Source organism: Equus quagga, chromosome 13, assembly GCF_021613505.1.
Source record: "Equus quagga isolate Etosha38 chromosome 13, UCLA_HA_Equagga_1.0, whole genome shotgun sequence".
Taxonomy (NCBI): Eukaryota; Metazoa; Chordata; class Mammalia; order Perissodactyla; family Equidae; genus Equus; species Equus quagga.
The window spans coordinates 22,834,243-22,854,268 of NC_060279.1; the positions used below are offsets into that span (position 1 = coordinate 22,834,243).

At 36.7% G+C, this 20,026-nt stretch overlaps 1 protein-coding gene across 6 annotated transcripts in view; it reads right to left on the reverse strand.

Annotated features, from left to right (window-relative positions):
• The window catches only part of RPS6KC1 (ribosomal protein S6 kinase C1), a 170,003-nt gene that overhangs the window by 31,801 nt on the left and 118,176 nt on the right, over positions 1–20,026 (reverse strand). For all 6 annotated transcript variants that reach the window (XM_046682331.1, XM_046682329.1, XM_046682328.1 and 3 more), the window contains 2 exons: positions 9,940–9,987; positions 8,595–8,727 (listed from right to left, as the gene is read on the reverse strand). In XM_046682331.1, coding sequence (XP_046538287.1) covers positions 8,595–8,727; positions 9,940–9,987 — 181 coding nt within the window. The remainder of the gene's footprint in view (positions 1–8,594; positions 8,728–9,939; positions 9,988–20,026) is intronic.

Sequence of the window (20,026 nt, forward strand, 5' to 3'; positions counted from 1 at the left end):
TTTTTTCAAGTATGACCCCTTGGTCAAACGGAAATATACAAATAAGTGCTGCTTAAAATTGTATACTACAGTGGGGAAAAAAATCAACATTATTCCATTCTGAAAATGCCCCAGCCCAGGATCAGCAAGGAGATGCGGCATCTGGTATATAATTATACTATTATAAATGACATAGTAGTAACATTTTCCCCATTTTCTCCCTTCCCCATATATATCATGTGTGGTATTAAGAGCAAGTAAAGCAACTGAGGAAAATTAACTGGGCAGCCATTATTGAGGCAAGCTATTGTAATTGGGATTCTGTATTCTGCTATATATCAGAAACGTATATAAATCAATTTCACAAATATAGAGATCAAATAAACAAGAAATACTCCAATATTTTACCAGCAATACGTTAGATAGTTATTTCATCTTATTTTTCTTTTGTTTTAACCATTAAAAACTCAATCTCTTTTGCTAATTAGAATCTTTGAATAAATAAACTATAATAAGTATCAAAAACCTACCAAAGCTCTACTGATTAGAAAGAGTATTATAAAAAGAAAGAATAGTTAAATTTGATCCAGAAATCTTAAAAACAGTAATTGCAGAAGCATACTTTGTGAAGATGTAACTGTAGTTTCCAAAAATGGGAAACAATGTGTTTAAAATGAATCCCTCTATTAACATTGAGAAGGCAATTTTTTTCAGCATGTTTTTAATGTCATTATTAAGCATCAAATACCAAAGGAAATACTAAATCTTAAGGGTAATAATCATTGACAGTCAATTGTATGTATAAAAAGGTCAATGGAAGCATCCAAAAAATCTTTTTTTACTTCATATTTCACTTCATTTAGAAGAACTCAATAAACAGATAAAGCACCCGATACTTGTGCCTAGCATAGAGTAAATGCTCAATAAAGAGTACTTGTCATAATATTAATCCTAGGGTACTGATACAGCCCCTCTTCAGTGATCTAGTTAACAGTCTTCTCCCACTTTGACAATAATTAGTGCTATAGGACATTATGGTGTTTGACTTCTCCCTCTCATTTTTTCTTAGCTAACTTTCTGTCCTCACTAGATTATATTCGGAGTTTCCTATTTCCTCATATTCAAACTAAAGTTTTAGGATTCATATATGGCTTTGAAACTCATTCACAAAAGAAGCTATGCACTGATTCCACCTTTTTTAGTCTTTTGACAACAATAACCCCATTCCTCTTATCGCAAACACCTCTATTATGGCACACTAAGAATAATGTCCGAACCTGAAGCTGGGACTCTTGTATACAATCCAAATAAAACATGACGTGTTGTTTTCAATTCTCCTAGATGGTGACTACTGTGAGAACAGGACCAAGTCTTTTTCATCGTTGTATATCTACTCCCTAGATGGTGTGCAGGACATGACAGGCACTCAGTCAATGCTTGTTAACTCAGATGACAACTCCTCAGAAGGAAATGTGCCATCACAGAGTAAACAGTATCTGTAGCTGTAAAGTTTTCAGTGATCGGCAAGACACCCGACCTGCAAAAGTTCCTGCAGAAGCTTCACTATTCTTAGGCAAAGTCTACCGGAATGAGTTGCTGAAATCTAAAATTCAATGTGCTTAAATTCTTTATTTTTGCCTCCAAAATTGCTTCCTCTTTCTGACTTCCAACCCACTCTAGCACAAAAACTTTGGACCAAACTTGGATTATTTTCTCTCCCTTGTTCTTTTTACATGTGACAAGTTTCCAAGTCCAAGAAGATCTACCCATAATGGTTCTACCAGTCTTCCTCCTTTCAATTCCTTTAACCACTCTGTTTCTTCGAATAATGTTAGAGCCACAACTAGATCACTACTTCAAGTCCTTCCTGTATCACTCTATCAGACTAACTGCTGCCCAATTAATCTTCCATTTTAGCACGGATGTTATCATGTCATTTCTCCATTCAAGAACCCAAATCCCTTCCACCTACTGAATGATGTACCAACTCCACAGAGGCATTTGAACCCCTCAGTTATATGGTATCAACCCATGAATTGGTCCTCTCCCTCAACTTACTACACAATTCATCTGAATTGGATTTCTCCACGTATAACCCATGCTGGGTTTTTCCTCAAACTATACCTACCACTTAGAATTTTCTTCCCTATTAGTTTCCCCAATATCTTCTTGTCAAAATCCTACCCATTGTTGAAGGTCCTTGAAAATTTGTTTTATTTTACCAATTTTTTTGCATCCCCTCACTGGATACAACTCCTATCTTCTCTGAATCCTCTATACCACTTCATCCCTCTTAGGACATTTACAACATTCCAGTTTATAGTAATGTTACTTTTATGCTTTTATTGTCTCCATTACCAAACTGCAGGGTCTTCACAACTGCAGGAAGAGGATTCTGTCTAGCATGTAAAATAATAGGTATTAAGTAATTATTTATTAAAGTGGGTTATAAAAAGATGACATCTTTACAAATTTTTTGAAAACCTTCAAGGAAAAAGGTCTATTCATGTTAATATCATCTTTATTTTTGGTCATACCTTCTATTTTAAAACAAATATATGGGTTTATTCTAAGACAAATTTTAAATACAGAAAATAACAAGGAAAACAGGAAAAAATCAGAATACACAAATCACTCATAAACACTATTAACCATCAGCACGTTTATTTTCAGTCTTTTTATTCACGACTAACCTCATATCATAAATATTTTCTAATTTTCATGAGACTATGAACTTGAATGGCTATATAGCATATCCACGTGATAGATCTTACGATATATTTAAATGTTCCTCTATTGTTGGACATTGAAGTTGCTTCCAGTCTTTTACTATTTGAAGAATTAAAATAATATATACTTTTACATACAAATACTTGACGTCTCTGATTATTTCATTAGGACAGAATCCCAGAAATGAAAATACTAGATGAAGAAGCATAGATACTTTTAATGCTTCTGAAATGTGTTGCTAAACTGCTTTACAGAAAGGTTGTACCAGAATCCACTCCTATAAGCAATGCGTATTAATGCCATCTTCAAAGCAACTTGCTTATATTGGATATTAGCAAGTTTACCAATTTGATTAATCAAATACGGCATCTTATTTAATTTCCATTCTTTTCATTATTAGATAAAATTTCTAAATGTGACTGTTGGCACTTTCTTTATGGAATTTGTCCCTAGCCTAAACAAGTACCTTAACATGAATTATAAAACTCTACATTTTCAAGAAAGAAAAAAACTCTTAGCTCTTCTCCACTCTTTGCAGGGTGCCCAGTTAAATTTAATGCTCGATATCAAGCTAAAGAAATAAAATTTGGTCCTATCACATACTTTTTTTAAGTTAAAAATCATGAAAATCACATAACTTATAAGAATACATTATTCCCTGTGAAGTTTCTCACCCACTAAAGCAGAGTGGGTTTTCCTTTCTGTAGAGTTAAGATCAGGCCTAATAAACAAACTTACACAAATGTCAACATTATTATTGTGACATTAAAAACAGTAACCCTAAAGAAACCTGTTATTGTTAACTCACATAATATAAATAAAAAATACCTAACATCTTTACAGTTAACACTTTAAAAATATAAATGACACCTTTCTGAGGCCCAATGAAGCATATACAATTACTTATTTCCCACTATGAAAACAGCAATTCATAAGGTTTAACAAAAACTCACTCTTTGTCTCTCGTCATTTTTTAATCTATTGGTTTTCTGCAAGATTGCAAAGAAAATTCGTTAAATTTGCTTGACCAGAATTAAAACTTTAATTTAATATGTACAATAAAATATTACTGGACCAATGATCAAGATCATCTTTCAGCCCAGCAATTCTGCTTCAAGAAATCTGTCCTACAAATAGTTCTCAAAAAAACCCTAAAATACACAAAGACATATAGGTAAAAGTACCAGAAAAATTTAAACACCAATTAATAGGGGAGTGGCCCAATAAATTATGGTAAATCTGCACAACAAATACTCTGTAGCTACTAAAAAAAATAGTAACAATATTTGCAAATACCTACATAGCATTTACCATGTACCAGGATTTTCTAAATGCTTTACATATCTCAACTATTTAATCCTCACATCAACCCTGTGAGGAAGGTCATTATTATCATCCCTATTTTATAGATAAGGAAATGGAGGCACAAAAAAAGTTACATAACTTTCCAAGGTCATACAAGTAGTAAATAGTGAGCCAGGCTTTGAGCTTAGTCTGGCTCGAGAATCCTTGTTTTTAATCACTACACTATGCTGCCTCTCTTAATGCAGACCTACACATACTATATACTGGCAAGGAAAGTTGTCCAAGGTACACTGCCAAGGTGAGGGGGGAAGCAAGCTACAGAACAATATGTAAGATCCATTTATGTTTGCTTTGTTAAAAAACAGACAGGTAGGGAGAATATGTTTATAGTACACACAGGAAATTTCTTCCTCTATTTCTAGAGAATGGAACTGGGCATTAAAGTGAATAAGGAGGGAGAATTTTTATTTTCACTTTATATACTTCTATACAGTTTGAATTTATTTCTTTATATACTAGTTGTATAATTTTTTTAATTAGTTAATAAAAAGAGAATCGTGGGTCCCCAAGTAACTAGGGGAGAATTCTTTCCCATCCCCCATCTGCCAGGTGGGTCCACACTTGTCAAATCATTTTCTTCTCACTTAGTCATTCATCTCTTCTCTGACTGACTCAGTGTTCAACAATCATACACTGAGTACCTTCTATGTACCAAGCAGTCTGCTAAATGCTGGGATATATATGATGAATATGACATAATGCCTAATCTTAGGAACTTAAAAGTTTTAATAACACACATGGCCTTGACTGAATACAATTATTTTCCCACCTTTTCTTCCTCAAACAGAGTTAAAATAAGGGATTCATTAATAGGAACAATAGACATTTTAAAACTCTATCCTAAAATCCTGTCTTGTATATCCAACTGCTTACCCAAGACCAAGTGGATATTTAATAAGCATCTCAAACTCACATGTCCAAATCAGAATCCTGATTTTTTCCTCTAAATCTATGCCTTCTATAGCTTTCCTCATCTTAATAAATGGAAACTCCATTTTTTCAGTTATTTGAGCCAAAAACCATGGAGCCATGCAAGGCAGAATCATGTCAGTTCTAGCTTTAAAATATACTCAGAATCTTCTAAGCATTTTCTCACCACCTGCGCCACTCACACTCTACCCCAGCCATCATCATTTTCACCTGGATTGCTGCAACCACCTCCAGCCGGGCCTCCTGCTTTGGCCCTTGTCCTCCTGTATTCGATGTTCCACAAAGCAGCCAGCACAATCTTCATCTTGTCCCTCCTCTGCTCAATAGCCCCCAGTGACTTCCCATGTATTCTAATAAAAATCAAGTTCTTAAAGCGGCCTATAAGGCCACACGGGATCTGCCACCCCGCCTCCCCACTTGTCTAAACTCACTTCCTGCCACTCTTCGCATTCTGCTCCAACCCACTGACCTTGCTGTTTCTTGTACATCAAGTCTACTCCTGCCTCTGGGCCTATGTACTTGTTCTCTCTTGCCAAGATATTCTTCCCTCATGTACCCACACTGCTCTCTCTCTAACTTCCTTCAGGTAACTGGCCAAACATCCTTCTATGAGGTAACCACTCTATATAAAATAGCAACTCCTACCTCACCCTTCTGGCATCCACTTCTCCTTTCCTTTATTTAATTTTTCTCCATAGCACTCATCTCCATCTGACATATATTTACCCATGTATTTGCTTATTGCCTGTTCTGCCTCTGTAACGTAAGCTCCATGTGGGCAGAGTCTGCATCTATTTCGTCCACTACCATATTAGAACTAAGCCTGTATCCCAGTAAGCACTCAATATATTTCTAACCAAATGAATTAAAAATGAAAAGAAAATGAGTCCAAGAGACTCATGTGAATCATGAATAGTTCTGTAAGCAGAGGAAAGCTAAAGCCACAAATCATAAATATTCAAACATTCATGTTATGGAGAAAACAATTGTTCAACATTAACTTTTTCAGTAATATGCACATATGAAAGTGACATTTTTTATGATATATGCACACCCGCCTAACTCACAGAGGTAACAAAGAAAGTACCACGACATGTAAAAGATAACACATTGTCCATCATCCAGTTCACTCAACTGCTCATGCCAAATCCAGGAAATTACTCTAGATTCTTCTCTCCCTAACCTCAAATCCATCACAGGACCCACTGATTTTACCTTCAAAGCATCTTCACTAGTACCCCAGAAGGCCATGCCATTACCATCTCTTGCCTTCTATTCTTGCGTTTCTACACTTCATTCCCCTTACAACAGCCAGAGTCATCTTTTTAAAATGTAAATCAGATCTTGTCACTAAAAGTCAAAGTCCTTACCCTGCCGAAAAAGGCTCCTGCCTGCTTCTCCAACAGCCTCGCAGACCACTCTTGCCCTCACCCACTACACCCCAACCACACGGTCTCCTTCCTTGTGCATCAAACATTTCCAAGTTTGTTTTTATCTTGATTTCTTACACTGACCCATGTAGCTAGAATGTGCTTCACCCTTACATCCAAATGGTTATTTCTTTTGTTATTCAGAACTCCTCTTAAATGTCACTTTCTTAGAGCAGGCTTCCTTGACTTCCTTGACTACTAATCTAAAGTAGTCCCCCACCAATCGTTCTCTATTAGATCTCTCTGAGTTAAAGATCAGGATACTCATTATTATCCAATATTCTCTTGCTTTTTGTTTTTCTGTTTGACTGTCCACAACAAGAATGTAAGTTTCAAAGGAACAGGCTCTTTTCCTGTCTTGTTCACCTAAAAGCCTAGTACATAATACGTGCTCAATAAATTTGTTGAATAGTAAATGAAGCCAGAGTCCGTATTTGCATTATAATTTACTATCTTTGTATCATAAAACCTTCTTAAAATTAAACCACAGACACCTGAAATGACAATCAAAAGAGATCCTCCCCCGCCAAATTTAAATAATCCAGAACAAATGCTATGGTCATGTGACCATTTGAAGGCAGGCACAGTCAATAATAAAGGAAAAGAGACTTGGTAAAGATAATCTAAAACAGTGGAAAAGTTGAAAGCCATAAGTCTATGTCTTTAAGACAGATTATAAAGATTTTCTATAGTATAAAAGTAAAATTAGTTGAAATACCAGCTGTAGGGAGTATAAGAGAAGGTAAGAGGATGGCAGAAGAAAACCTGAAGTATGATTTGGAGAAGGAAGAGGAAGGGGAACAGGAAGAGGAAGTCGCAAATAGCAGAGGTAAACTAAGATTGAAAATTTGCCACAGATAATCTCCAACATGAATAATCCACACTGGGTAATAGAATATTGACTATAATTACATTCATCCTACTGACCTTGTTCTAAATTATTATGGATTATTACTACGCAAGTTATTTTGTTCCACACCAGAGGTGGCTGTATTTCGCTATCAGATGACATGACCTCTAATTCAATAATGTCTGTAATGCACTGGTATCCTCAGATAAAAGCTGTCTATAATGTCTGAACAAAGGTGAATTAGTTATCCAATTCACACACGCAATTAACTCTCTTAATACCTGAGAGACCATGGAGCCCCTTCTGAATTTCCTATTAAACACTACATATGGAGGTCTTCCCTCCATCTGTAGTTATCTTGTGCTGTACTTCATAATAAACAATATTAATAGTTTATTGCCCCGGTCAAAAATCTTGCATTAGTTATAAGAGACCTCATTCCACAAAGCAATGACTCATTTTCCTGGGAAAATGCATTAAATTCAAATGTTATGCCTATTAGTAAAGCACAACAGTTCTTTATTCTCAGTAATGTAAAAATAATAATACCTTCATGAAATACGGCAAATAATTTAAATTTTTTTACTATTTTTAAGAACACCTCTTAAAAGCCAAAAGTCAATATTTATTATGTGGATTTATATTTATATGCTGTATTCAGTCATTCTAAATAAAAGACTATTTACTTAAATTCAGATGTTAAAGGGCAAAAACAAATCAAAACACAACATTTTTTTGCCACCTGTTCCCTCTACTAAGAGCTAAAATTTCATAAATAGTTCGAAGGCAGAGCACTTTACCTCTGCTTTGTACCCATATGTGATGCCAATGGCTGTATTCGTAAAAACTCAGATCAGAATCACTGGGTAATGTCAAATGTTAAGCAAATACCCATGCCTTCTAAAAAAGGAGGTAATTAATTAATTCTTCAGGGGATGCTTTTTATTTTAGTCATCTAACATTTATGATCTTTTTAGCAGAGAACAAAATGAAATCCCCAAAATAAAGCCTGGCTCTCTTTAGCACAGATTCACCTTAAAGTTCTCGTCCTATCGGATCAATTCTAGGAGAAAGTAGCTGTCTATCCAAGAGTGTTGCTGTGGTTCAAATGAAACCTGCTCCTCACCTGGGTTTTCTTTTCCCCCACAACTCAAAATAGGGAGGGAGAGCAGAGGAATAAGGAAACAGTTTTTCACACATTTCATATGTTTTATCCGCTCATGTAATGGCAGAAGAAGGACATTATAGAAACTGAAAAGCTAAACAGGTGACAGTCTTTGCTGCATAAACAGTTTAAACTACAAACCAACCTTCTGCGTGCTGCAGCACAAGAAACACCGACTCCTCAGAAACGATGTACTTGTGCAGACACACCATGTTGGGCACACAGCGGGGGATGATGGTCTTTCTGTTCCTGCTGTATTCACTGCTTTTCCTTAGACCCTGACAGAGAACAAAAAGGTCAGTTGTACCCTCAGTTGCCTTTGGAGCCTGCTGTGCTCTGTGTTTATCAACCAAACTAATCTATCCGAGTTACTCTGGGCTTCAGAGAAACCACTCATCTGCTGCTCTATGCCCCTCGGTCCCTGGAGGCTCTGCTGATGGCATCTGGCGTGGATCCAGAGAACGGAAGATGCCACAAAGCTGCCATTAAAATCAATTACGTGGGTCAGTGTTTTTATTAGAGATGCTCTCAAACTAAGTCATCAGGATGACACACAGTTATTTCTCTATGACCTTTTCCTTAAGTTTTATTTTACTTAGGTATATCTTTAAAGCAGTAGACATTGTGAAATCAATTCAAATTCCTAAGACACAAAAGATATTCCCAGATTTAACAGGCAATTTCCAAATTCTATTCCAAAAAAGTACAAAGGTTATTTTAAGTTTTCCCCAAAGGAACAGGTGTGTGTAGTTTCTGGTGTCATACCCTGGTTTAAAAATCCAGGGAAAGCCCAGCGATGAAGTATATTCATAAAAAGAAATTTGTTTCAGTGTATGTCAACGTGACCTATTGCCATACTGATAAGTAAAAGTATCAGAAAAAGAAAGATAAAATTAATCTGAAATTGATTAATTTGGGATGCTGTAGAAATGCTTAAATTAGGATATTTTTAGAATAGGTACTGTCACAATCCATTTCAAATACAATTTCGCAATTACAAAATTTAGGGAGTTTTCTTTCCTTATTCATTTAGTTACAAATTGAGTTATATAGAGAATCAAAATTGAATTTATATCAAAAAGAGGGCCAGGGATGTAGATAACTCTTCCCAAATATCTGCAACAAAGACTTTAAGGCAAAACTTCAGCTCTTAAGAGCTGCAATCATAGTCAAAGGTGAGACTGTGCGTGGTCTTCAAAATGCATTGAGACGTATTTAAACTACACACTGTACATTTCAACAGCATGAAATGAGTCTTCAACTTATCCAAATTATTTTCCCCATTCTCTATAATCTAAAACTCCTTTAAAATGTACGCTATAGAGCATTTATCAACTGTGATGGAAGGACAGAAAGTAAAACAAATACAGATTATCACAGACAGAAGAGAACATTCAACACCCAGGAAAAACATATTAAATATTATTTCTTTCAGAAGCATAATTTGAAAATAAATTTCTAAATTCATTAAACATACAAATTCTACTCACCTTTAAAATGAATGTCTGCTCTGTCCTTGTGTCCACTACAAGTAAAACCTACATAAAAGACATGAGTAATAATTTATTCACAACATCATGAAACATTAACTCATTACTTTTTAAAACTACACTTCAAGATTTTGGGGGGAGGTGTTGGCATTGACTATGCCAAAATTGTTAATTTCTGAATATATTTTTTTAAAAAAGCCACCGAATCACAGGATTAAAGTAGTCTTATCTAACATGGGTTTTATCATGGTTTCCTCTTCTAAAAATGATATATTTCAGAAACCTTACTATGCTTCCTACATTTATTTTAAAATACTTTTTTTTTTTTTTAAAGATTTTATTTTTTTCCTTTTTCTCCCCAAAGCCCCTCTGGTACATAGCTATATATTCTTCGTTGTGGGTCCTTCTAGTTGTGGCATGTGGGACGCTGCCTCAGCGTGGTTTGATGAGCAGTGCCATGTCCGCGCCCAGGATTCGAACCAACGAAACCCTGGGCCGCCTGCAGCGGAGTGCGCGAACTTAACCACTCGGCCACGGGGCCAGCCCTTAAAATACATTTCTTGAAAGTAAAGTAAAAATTATTTTAGACAAAGAATTTTTCCTCATGAAACATATATGGTTAAGAAGAAGTAAAAAAAATTATGAGAATTGGTAAAGTCTCAATTTTCTTCCTAAAACTCCTTATATAGCAACTTGCTATAACGTGATCTCAACAACTCAGGCTCCAGCCTAAGGCATCATTTTGGTGCTACTTCTCCATCCTGGACTCATCCTTAACTCCTCTTTTTTCATCAGCAAATCCTGTCAGCTCTATCTTCAGAATGTATCCAGGATCTGAACTCACCCCACCACTTCCACAGCTTTCACCCTGATCCAAACAAAGACTTACTGGAATTTACAACAATGGCCTCCAACAGATCTGTCTGCTTCAGTCTTTTCTGCCCTATGATCTAGTCTCAAAATAGCGGCCAAGGTTTTCTTTTTAAAACATAAGTTAGACCTTGTCATTCCTCTCATTCAAAGCAAAAGCCTAAGTCCCTTCATGATCTCACACATTGCCCTCTCAAATGACCCGCTCCCCACACCCATCTTGATGGTCTTGACGGATAGGAGTGAATAGGGATAGGGAATTATCCTACCATATTAATATTTTATTATTTTGGAGACACTATATCAGAGGCTGGTAAACTTTCTTCTATAAAGATCCAGATAGTAAATATTTTGGGCTTTGTAGGCCCATGCGGTCTCTGTTGCAGCTATTCGACTCTGCCATCATAGCACAACAGCAGCCACAGTCTGAAACGGGCCATGGCAGGAGTATTTACACCACAAAAATCTGCAAACACTGTAAACAGGGCTTTTTCCCTCTCCAGAGAATTGGGAGTGAAGGATGAAAAACAGATGTCAAGCTTGAGAAAAATAAAAGAATGGTGAGAAGAAACAGGGGAGTTAAGATGGGGAAGCAGTTTGAGAAAAAGATAGTAAATTCCATCTTAGACATGACGAGTTTGAGGTAATATTGACAACATCTTTGACCTCTTTTCTCAGTGCTTGATTTTTATACTACGTAAGACTCCATTTAATTTCAACTGCATATTCTCACAGATACTGCCTGAACTCATCCCTTCCGCTTCCCAAAGCCCTGTCCCCCCTAAAAGCAAAGTAAAAGCCTGTTTCTCCTCCTACAGTATTGAATAACACCACCATTCAGGTAACCCCCCCAAACTAAAAAGCTCCCTAAGCCACTATGAGTTCTCCCCTGTCCCTTACCTTCATAGACAGTGACCAACTCCAGTCAATTCCACCTCCTAAGTATCTCTCTGATCCACCCTCCACTCTTTTCCTCACCACGTCTTAAGTGTTTACCAAGCGTATGCTTTAGCCATGTGTAATCAGTGTTAATTCTTTCAACCACTGAATGAGATCATTTTACCATTCCTACTCTGGGTATGAAGACATTATAGCTTCATCTGCAGAAGTTACAATGGTAGAATAACAGATGTCTACCATTTCTGAGACTTTCAGTGATAGAATCTTGAAAAGTACTTGGTATAGCCAGTTGTTATTAATATTGCTATTGCTGTTATTGCAGCTTCTCCCTGAAATGCTCCCCCAGCCACTTATCAAACAAGTACTCATCTTTCCATATTCAGCTCAAATGTCTATCTCTCAGTGACACTGACTCTTCTTTCTTTGTTCTCCCCCTGCATACAGTACCAACTTCTATTATAGCATTTCTAACCCTTCACTTTGGTTTTATTTGTTCACCTGTCTATCTCACAACCAGATTTCAAGCTTTTTATCAGCATATTGTAGATAGAATAATGGTCACCAAAAACGTTCATACCTTAATCTCCAGAACCTGTGAATATGTTACGTTACTGGCAAAAAGGACTTTGCAGATGTAATTAAGGTACAAACCTTAAAACAGATTATTCTGGATTATCTGAGTGAGCTCAGTCAAATCACATAAACACTTAAAAGCAGAGAACTGTCTCTGGCCAGCAGTGGACAGCACAGAAATGAAATGGCAGAAGGGGAAATCAGAGAAATTGGAAGTATAAGAGGGAGGCACAGTTGCTGGCTTTAAGATATAGAAGACCCACATGTAAGCACCAGAGAGAGGCCCCTATGAGCTCATAGCAAGAATAAGAAGGAACTGGCAGCTTCTAGGCACAAAAAGCAGCCCTTGGCTGATAAACAGCAAGAAGAGAGTTCAGTCCTATAACTGCAAAGAAAAGAATTCAGCCAATACCTGAATGAGTTTGAAAGTGGATTTTTCCCAAGAGCCTCCAGTAAGGAATGCAGCCCTGTTAGCACCTTGATCTGAGCCCAAGGCAACCCGTGTCAGACCTCTGATCCAAAGAAACATGACACAATAAATTTCGTTGTTTTAAGCTGCTAAGTTTGTGGTAATTTGTTATGACAATAATAGAAAACTAATATAGGGCAGAAGTTATATTTCCTCCAACATATAACACATCCCTCTCCCATAGTTACTGTTCAATAATCATGCGAATGAATTCACTGTAAAAGTTTGGAAGGTAAATGACAATATGGGAATGGAGCTTAGAAAATAAGTTGAGATTAAAGATTTCTATTTGGGCATTCTCCATAAAGAAACAACTAAAGACATGAAAATGTACCCCATTGGAGTGCTTACTTTATACCAGGCACTGTACTGGGTTTTAAAAAAGTAAATCATGTCATGCACTCAACAATCCAATGAGGTATACTTTTATTAGCCGATTTTACAGATGAGGAAACAAACATAAAACTGTTAACTTGCCCATGCTCACAAAGCTAAGAAGTGATAGAGGTAAAATTTAAGCCCTCGCAGTCTGGCTCCAGACTTCTTCCTCTTTAAACTGCTAAGCTATACTACTTATGTCTGAATTTTGAAAATTATAAATAGCTGAAATATTGAGGGCATATAAGACAACAACCACCAAAAGTGCAGTGAGAAAAGTTACAAAGAAAACATAGTGGTTCAGATGTCAGGGAAAGAGAAGCTTAAGATGAGAGTAATCACCTGTGCCAAACAACAAAAAGAAGCCATGAAGAATGAGGACTGAGAAATGATTACTGCCCAAGGCAGTTAGGAAGCCTCTGGTAACTTTCAACACTGCACTATGCAGTGAGCTGGGAAGGAGAGAAGCCAGACTGCTCTGAGTTAATAATAGGTGATAAGAAAACGGAAGTGACATATACAAAACCTTCAACAGCGAAATACATCAGAACTTGGCAAAACACTAAAACGGAAGAGTTGATAGGATCATCAGGTTCAAACTATTTTGAGATAGAGTAGACCAATTCTCCCCATAATTTCCCTTTGAGCTATATTCTCCACCAATCTTGAACCTCCAAGGCATGGAAACACATTTTAAAAACTTGAACCTTGAGAGTTAAATTAACAGATTATGAGTGCAAAAAGGAGGCAGCACAGCCCTCTTTCTACAAAGGAGGGCTCAGAGCACATCTACTGAGTCTGTGAAGACACTTCGTGTTCCTTAAATCTCATTTGTTTTTACATCAAGTTGTGACCCTTTTAAGCCACTCACCAGAAGGCCAATCCTTCTTAAACAAGATATATCTACATGAAGTAGAAAATGTTTCACTAAAGGTGTGGAAGCTGTACAAAGGAAAGAACTTCTTTTTCCTACTGGAAGACTCTTAATTGACTAAACAGAATACGCTTGCATAAATTACGAGTGATATCTCTTCACTGTTCTCACTTATCCATGAAGCACGAAGTGGATCAGATAAAAGGCCAAATTAAGATGGATAAACACGGATAGGAAGTGCTGCTTTGTTTACATTTTTACTTTTTTCTCCAAGTTTGTTTGCAACTAGACAACGTTCACATTGAGGCAATAAACACAAGAACATACGTGATTTTTTTTAAATGTGCCCTTTGACTGGCAATTTCTCCCAAACAGGTGTTGGCTAAATGATTATAAATTGGCCTCTGGATACACCTCTTCAACTGAGCCGTACAGGGCTGGTGATAATATAATTAGACCTAAAAACATCAGGCTGGTGAATGCTTTCCATCTGTTTGGCAATAATGTTTAGTTAACAATGGTCTTTAAAAGAAGCACCTTCAACTTCAGTTCTTAAAAGTTATTTATAGAGCCATTCTTAACACACCAGCACTCCTGCTAACAAGAGCTTTAGCCACTTGGAAATTATTAGCCATACGGCTGTATACAAAGAGAAACGACTGCATTTAACATCTGTATCTTTCCAAATTTACATGCTTCAACCTCATTTAAAGTCATTTGTTAATGAACAGTGCTATGGCGCTGCATTAATATTATAGTTGCATGCGCAAAGATCATAAGGAGCCAAACATTTTTTTAATGCCAACAGTAGGCCAATCCGTAATGAAGCTGTCAGCATAAAGGACAAAATAATAGCTTCTTTAACCCTCAAACAGAATTTGTTCATTTGTAGACTAGAATACATCAATTTAAAAACTGCTCATGGGTTTGCTCACCTTTATAAAGACAAAAATCTAATTTGGTACTAATTTGATACAATTGTCTTTCCAATAAAAGGCTCCTAAAACCATCTTTTATTTCATGATAAAACAAGTACTATAACTAAAACTGTCATGAAATAATTATCTTGGATAGCATACCTTATTGAGAGAATACAATTAACGTATTTCTCCCTTTCATTTTTCACACTTACTTATCAGCACTATATTAGCATATGGTCTACCAGAAGAGATTACTCCATCTTTGCCTGTAGTAATGCAAAGAATGACTGCTCCTAACTGGAAAAAAAGCAGACAACTTATCCCTTAAGGATTAGCCTCATCTGTTCTTCAATTCCACCAGCAAAATGAGACTTGTCCACTCTTCTTTCCTAACAGTAGTAGCAAAAGCTCCAAATGATTATAGGTCTGGGTCTTTTTGTTAACTAGAATAGGGAAGGCCTAATATTTAACTAGGTACCATGTTTGGAAAGACAGGAGGGGTGGGGGAGTATATCAAATCACCAAATGATCATTATTTTTTTAAGCATATGAAGAATAAATTTGGAGGAAAAAAAAAGAGAAATGCTACTATAAAGTCACTATAATTGTCATGGGGAAGTATGGAGAGTTCCCTTCAATGAGGATTAAGCGTCACCCATTCTGGAACCTTTTTAGATATTTAATTTAAACATTGACATTCCAAGTCTTTAAATCTCTAAAAATAACTTCAGCTCCAATTCCTTTCAAAAGAAAGACTACTTGGATAATTTGAGGGAACATCTGTCTACTTTGGGGCCTATTACTTCACAGGACTCCAAAACAATTAATAAAAGTTAAAAAAATGTTTAAGAAAAGTCTACAGAGATAGTCACTTTGGACAAACACAGCCTTTCCCTTACTGTGTTGCAGTACTATTCGTGCTTGCTAGATATAATCTGAACGGACTTCAACTGTGCAAGTTATACTACTGGGAATTCAATATAAATAAACATACCAGAAAAAAATGGGATCAACATAATAAAGAAGCCAGAGAAAACACACAGTCCAAATCTCCAAATTAGGCAGTTTTTCTCAAAATAAGTTTCAGATGAATAAGATAATACTTACATGAATAAGACAATACTGTGTTCTCTTTTAAAACAGTCCACTCTTGACCATTATTAGACGAGTTATCAACTAAACTCATCGTGACAGACTTACAGAAGCTGGTAGTGCTATTGTTCTGTAGAAACGGTTTTGAACAGCAAACCTAGACCTTCGCTTTCCCCCCAAGACTACATGACGATAATCCAACGTTATTTATATTTACTGCTGAAGACTCATCTCAAATATTCAAAATGTATTTCTACTTTAACTGTTCATTCCAAACCTTATTCTCATAAGATAACTCATAAAACCACCATCTCATTCAACCACCAGAAAACAAGGAATAGTACGAGGTGACCTTTAATACCGACAATTCTTCCCACTGTGGTCTAATTTTCTCTTTCTCTGGCATCAGAAGGCTAGCAATGTTCCCTGCACCATTGCCCAGCAACTCCAAAAGCAAAAGATGTAGAACCTACAGCTTTTGTCCATCAGAAGTTGCAGCGTCAAGAGCATCAGCATGAACAGACTGTGCAGAGGCACTCCTCTCATATTATGCCATGAAACCAATCTGCTCTTGGTGGTCATATGCTCACAAAAGTTGTTTCACTAATGAGAACTGAAGTATGAAGAGTAAAATTTGACATGGATACTTATAACTCTGGCCTAAAGAATATTTTCATTTACTACTCTGAAGGATATATTTTCAGTAGAGAAAAGCATAAAATGTACCCCTAGGATTTAATGGGAACAGAAAAAACATCCTTTGGAGTCTTATCAGTGTTTTATTTGTGCTAGAACTTCCAAGAGGGCACATTATCATGAAGTAAGTGAAGAAACAATCCGGAAAAGGTATTGCTTTGTGGATTGACGGCAAAGTCAAAAATCACCAACCAGCTCAGAACAAGGTGAATTATCTGTTTGAGGCAGGTTGAGTTCTTCAGGCTTCTATATAACCTAGAACTATCTTCAAAGGTAGGAAACAACAGACCAAATCTACCAGGATTCTATGGAGGCAGTACTCAAGACCCACATTTCCTTCAGTTGTTAAAACCCAAAATATCGTAACTCAAAGTATACTTTAAATGTTTATCCAAATACCTTTAACTCCTAAAATCATCCTCTATTTCAGTTATCTAATTATCTTAACTACAAGCAAACTGGGGTAGGGACGGGGGGGGGGGGGGGGGGGGGAAGAACCACATTAGGAAGAGCAAGCAACACAAAACTAAGCTGGTAAATAACTAATATCTCTATAAGAAAACAACTGATTTTAGATTTCTTTTAAATGCCCAGACATTTGCAAAGGTTTTAGTATGCTAATTTTTTAATTAAAAGACATTTCAGCAGTGAAAGCTCTTTCATATGCACTACTGATTCTTCATCAAACGCTAACTTTCCAACTTAACACCAGTACAGCCGGTGGCAGCCTGAAGGTTTACCATCTGCTGCTACCCAAAGTCACTGTGGCCGCCTTCAGAACAGACGCATCAAAGCCCCAAGATAAGAGACTGAAGAAATACTGCCTAAGTCAGCAGAAGGGGATGGCGAACCCAGAGGCAGACAACAGCCAAGCTACCGGAAAATACGGAACATCATGAAGCATCAGTCACCCTGTAGAATACGTACCCAAGGTCACAAGAGACTTTAGCAGCTAAACAAAAAGACAAGAGAAATACTAAGACTAACGAAATTTACTTAAGTAAATTAAGTCAATGGGAAGATTTTTCTTTTTAAAAAAAGAGGTGAGGGTCTAGTCACATTTAAAATCACCTATAATTTTATTCAAAATAAGCTTTGTACAATGAGTAACATGAAATATAAACTTTAAGGTGTTTTAATCAGTCTGTCTATGAATAATAATACAGGTATACAATTTTTATGTAGTCATAAAATAAGGCATTTTGCTGTGAAAGGCTTGTTTTCTGGATACTATCATACCCACATTCCAAACATTACCCAAAGAAAACGTACTTTGAGACAGGGCTTTATAAAATACACAAGATACCAACTAAAAACTCTGATTTCTGGCTACTCAAAAATGCCATTTATTTATGGTAATGATCACATTTACCACAATACCTCATATAGACAAAATACTGTGGTGTCTTTTAAAATATTAAAAACAGAGATTCTCAAGAACCTAATTATATTCGATTATAATATTGAATAACTGGCATATATTCATCTTAAAAGAAATGAACTAATATGAAATTTTCCTGTGCTTCATATTTGCTTTCTGCTTTATTTTTTAGTATTTTAAATGCAGCTAAAAGAAAATCAATACAGAAAATAATACAAAAAGCATCTTTTTATTCTTGGTTTTAAAATGGCAACAGATGCATTTAGTTTGCATTAATTCTAATCTTAATCCAGATATCTAAAAATTTCTCAAAGCTTGCACAGGGAATTAGTTATAAATTACTTTAAAACTAGGGCATTATTAAACATTCATGTACCATAAGAGTTGTCATGAGACCAGCCAGTGGTATAGTGGTTAAGTTTGTGTGCTCCACTTCGGCAGCCCAGGGTTCACAGGTTCAGATCCTGGGCACAGACCTACACACCGCTCCTCAAGCCATGCTGTGGCAGCACCCCACACACAAAATAGAGGAAGATTGGAACAGATGTTAGCTCAATGACAATCTTCCTCAAGCAAAAAGAGGAAGACTGGCAACAGGTGTTAGCTCAGGGCCAATGTTTCTCACAAAAAAATAAATAAAAAAGAATTGTCATAATGAAGCCCATTTGTCCTGCCCTCTATTTAAACCGAAAACAACCACAACCTGTTGAATGCAACTACCTACAGTTTCTATAACCTAATACAATACTGTACTGTGTGTGTATGCCCCATTTAAACTCAATTTAAGCCTTCATATACTTAGTAACTTCAATATTAATCATGATTTTTTTTTTCCTTTTTCTCCCCAAATCCCTCCAGTACATAGTTGTATATTTTAGTTGTGGGTCCTTCTGGTTGTGGCATGTGGGATGCTGCCTCAGTATGGCCTGATGAGTGATGCCATGTCCCTGCCCAGGATCTGAACCCGTGAAACCCTGGGCCACCGAAGTGGAGTGCACAAACTTAACCACTTGGCCACGGGGCCAGCCCCTAGTCATGACTTTTTTTAAGGGTCATAGTTTGTCATTGTGATAGCTAAAAATAGAGTAAATCTTACCAGAATAACTTTATCTTCCAAGATACATTATGAATCATAATTTTAGAAAAAGAAAACAAGCACATTTTGGTGGTGCTAAAACAGACTTACAAATACAAGTAATTTACTCAAAATTCAAAGGCCAGTCATTCCTACATTTTTCCATTCCTCCAAGGCATTGAAATATGGTTGGCAAAGTTTGTCTTCTTTGACAGGCTAATATCAGGATCAGGAAAGATAAAATGATTTAAAAAACGTTCCGGGGCCGGCTCTGTGGCCGAGTGGTTAAGTTCGCGCGCTCTGCTGCGGCGGCCCAGGGTTCGGATCCTGGGCGCGGACATGGTACCGCTCGTCAGGCCACGTTGAGGCGGCATCCCACATCCCACAACTAGAAGGACCTGCAACTAAGATAGACAACTATGTACCGGGGTGGGGTGGGGGATTTGGGAAATAAAGCAGGGAAAAAAAAAAAAAAGATTGGCAACAGTTGTTAGCCCAGGTGCCAATCCTTAAATTAACAAAAAAAAGAAGAAAAAAAAACGTTCCTCCATTTCCCATGGAAAAGTCACCTTGTAACCATGGGCCCTCCAGGATCAGATCAACTGACTCCATCTTATCAAGAGTAGTTAAGAATTGCCTTTCAGAAAATGTGTAAAGTCACGTAGCCAGAGCACGCACAGAAGAAGAAATCTTGACCTGAAATGAGCAGGGGACCAAAGATTCTCCTCCCCACAGAACCAAAGGACTAGAATTTAAGTCGGACTCTTATCAGGAGCGAGCGGTCCATCACTCAGCAAGATCCTGTGTTACAATTCCTTCCCCACCTTACCATAAAAGTTTGGAACCTCATCATAAATGT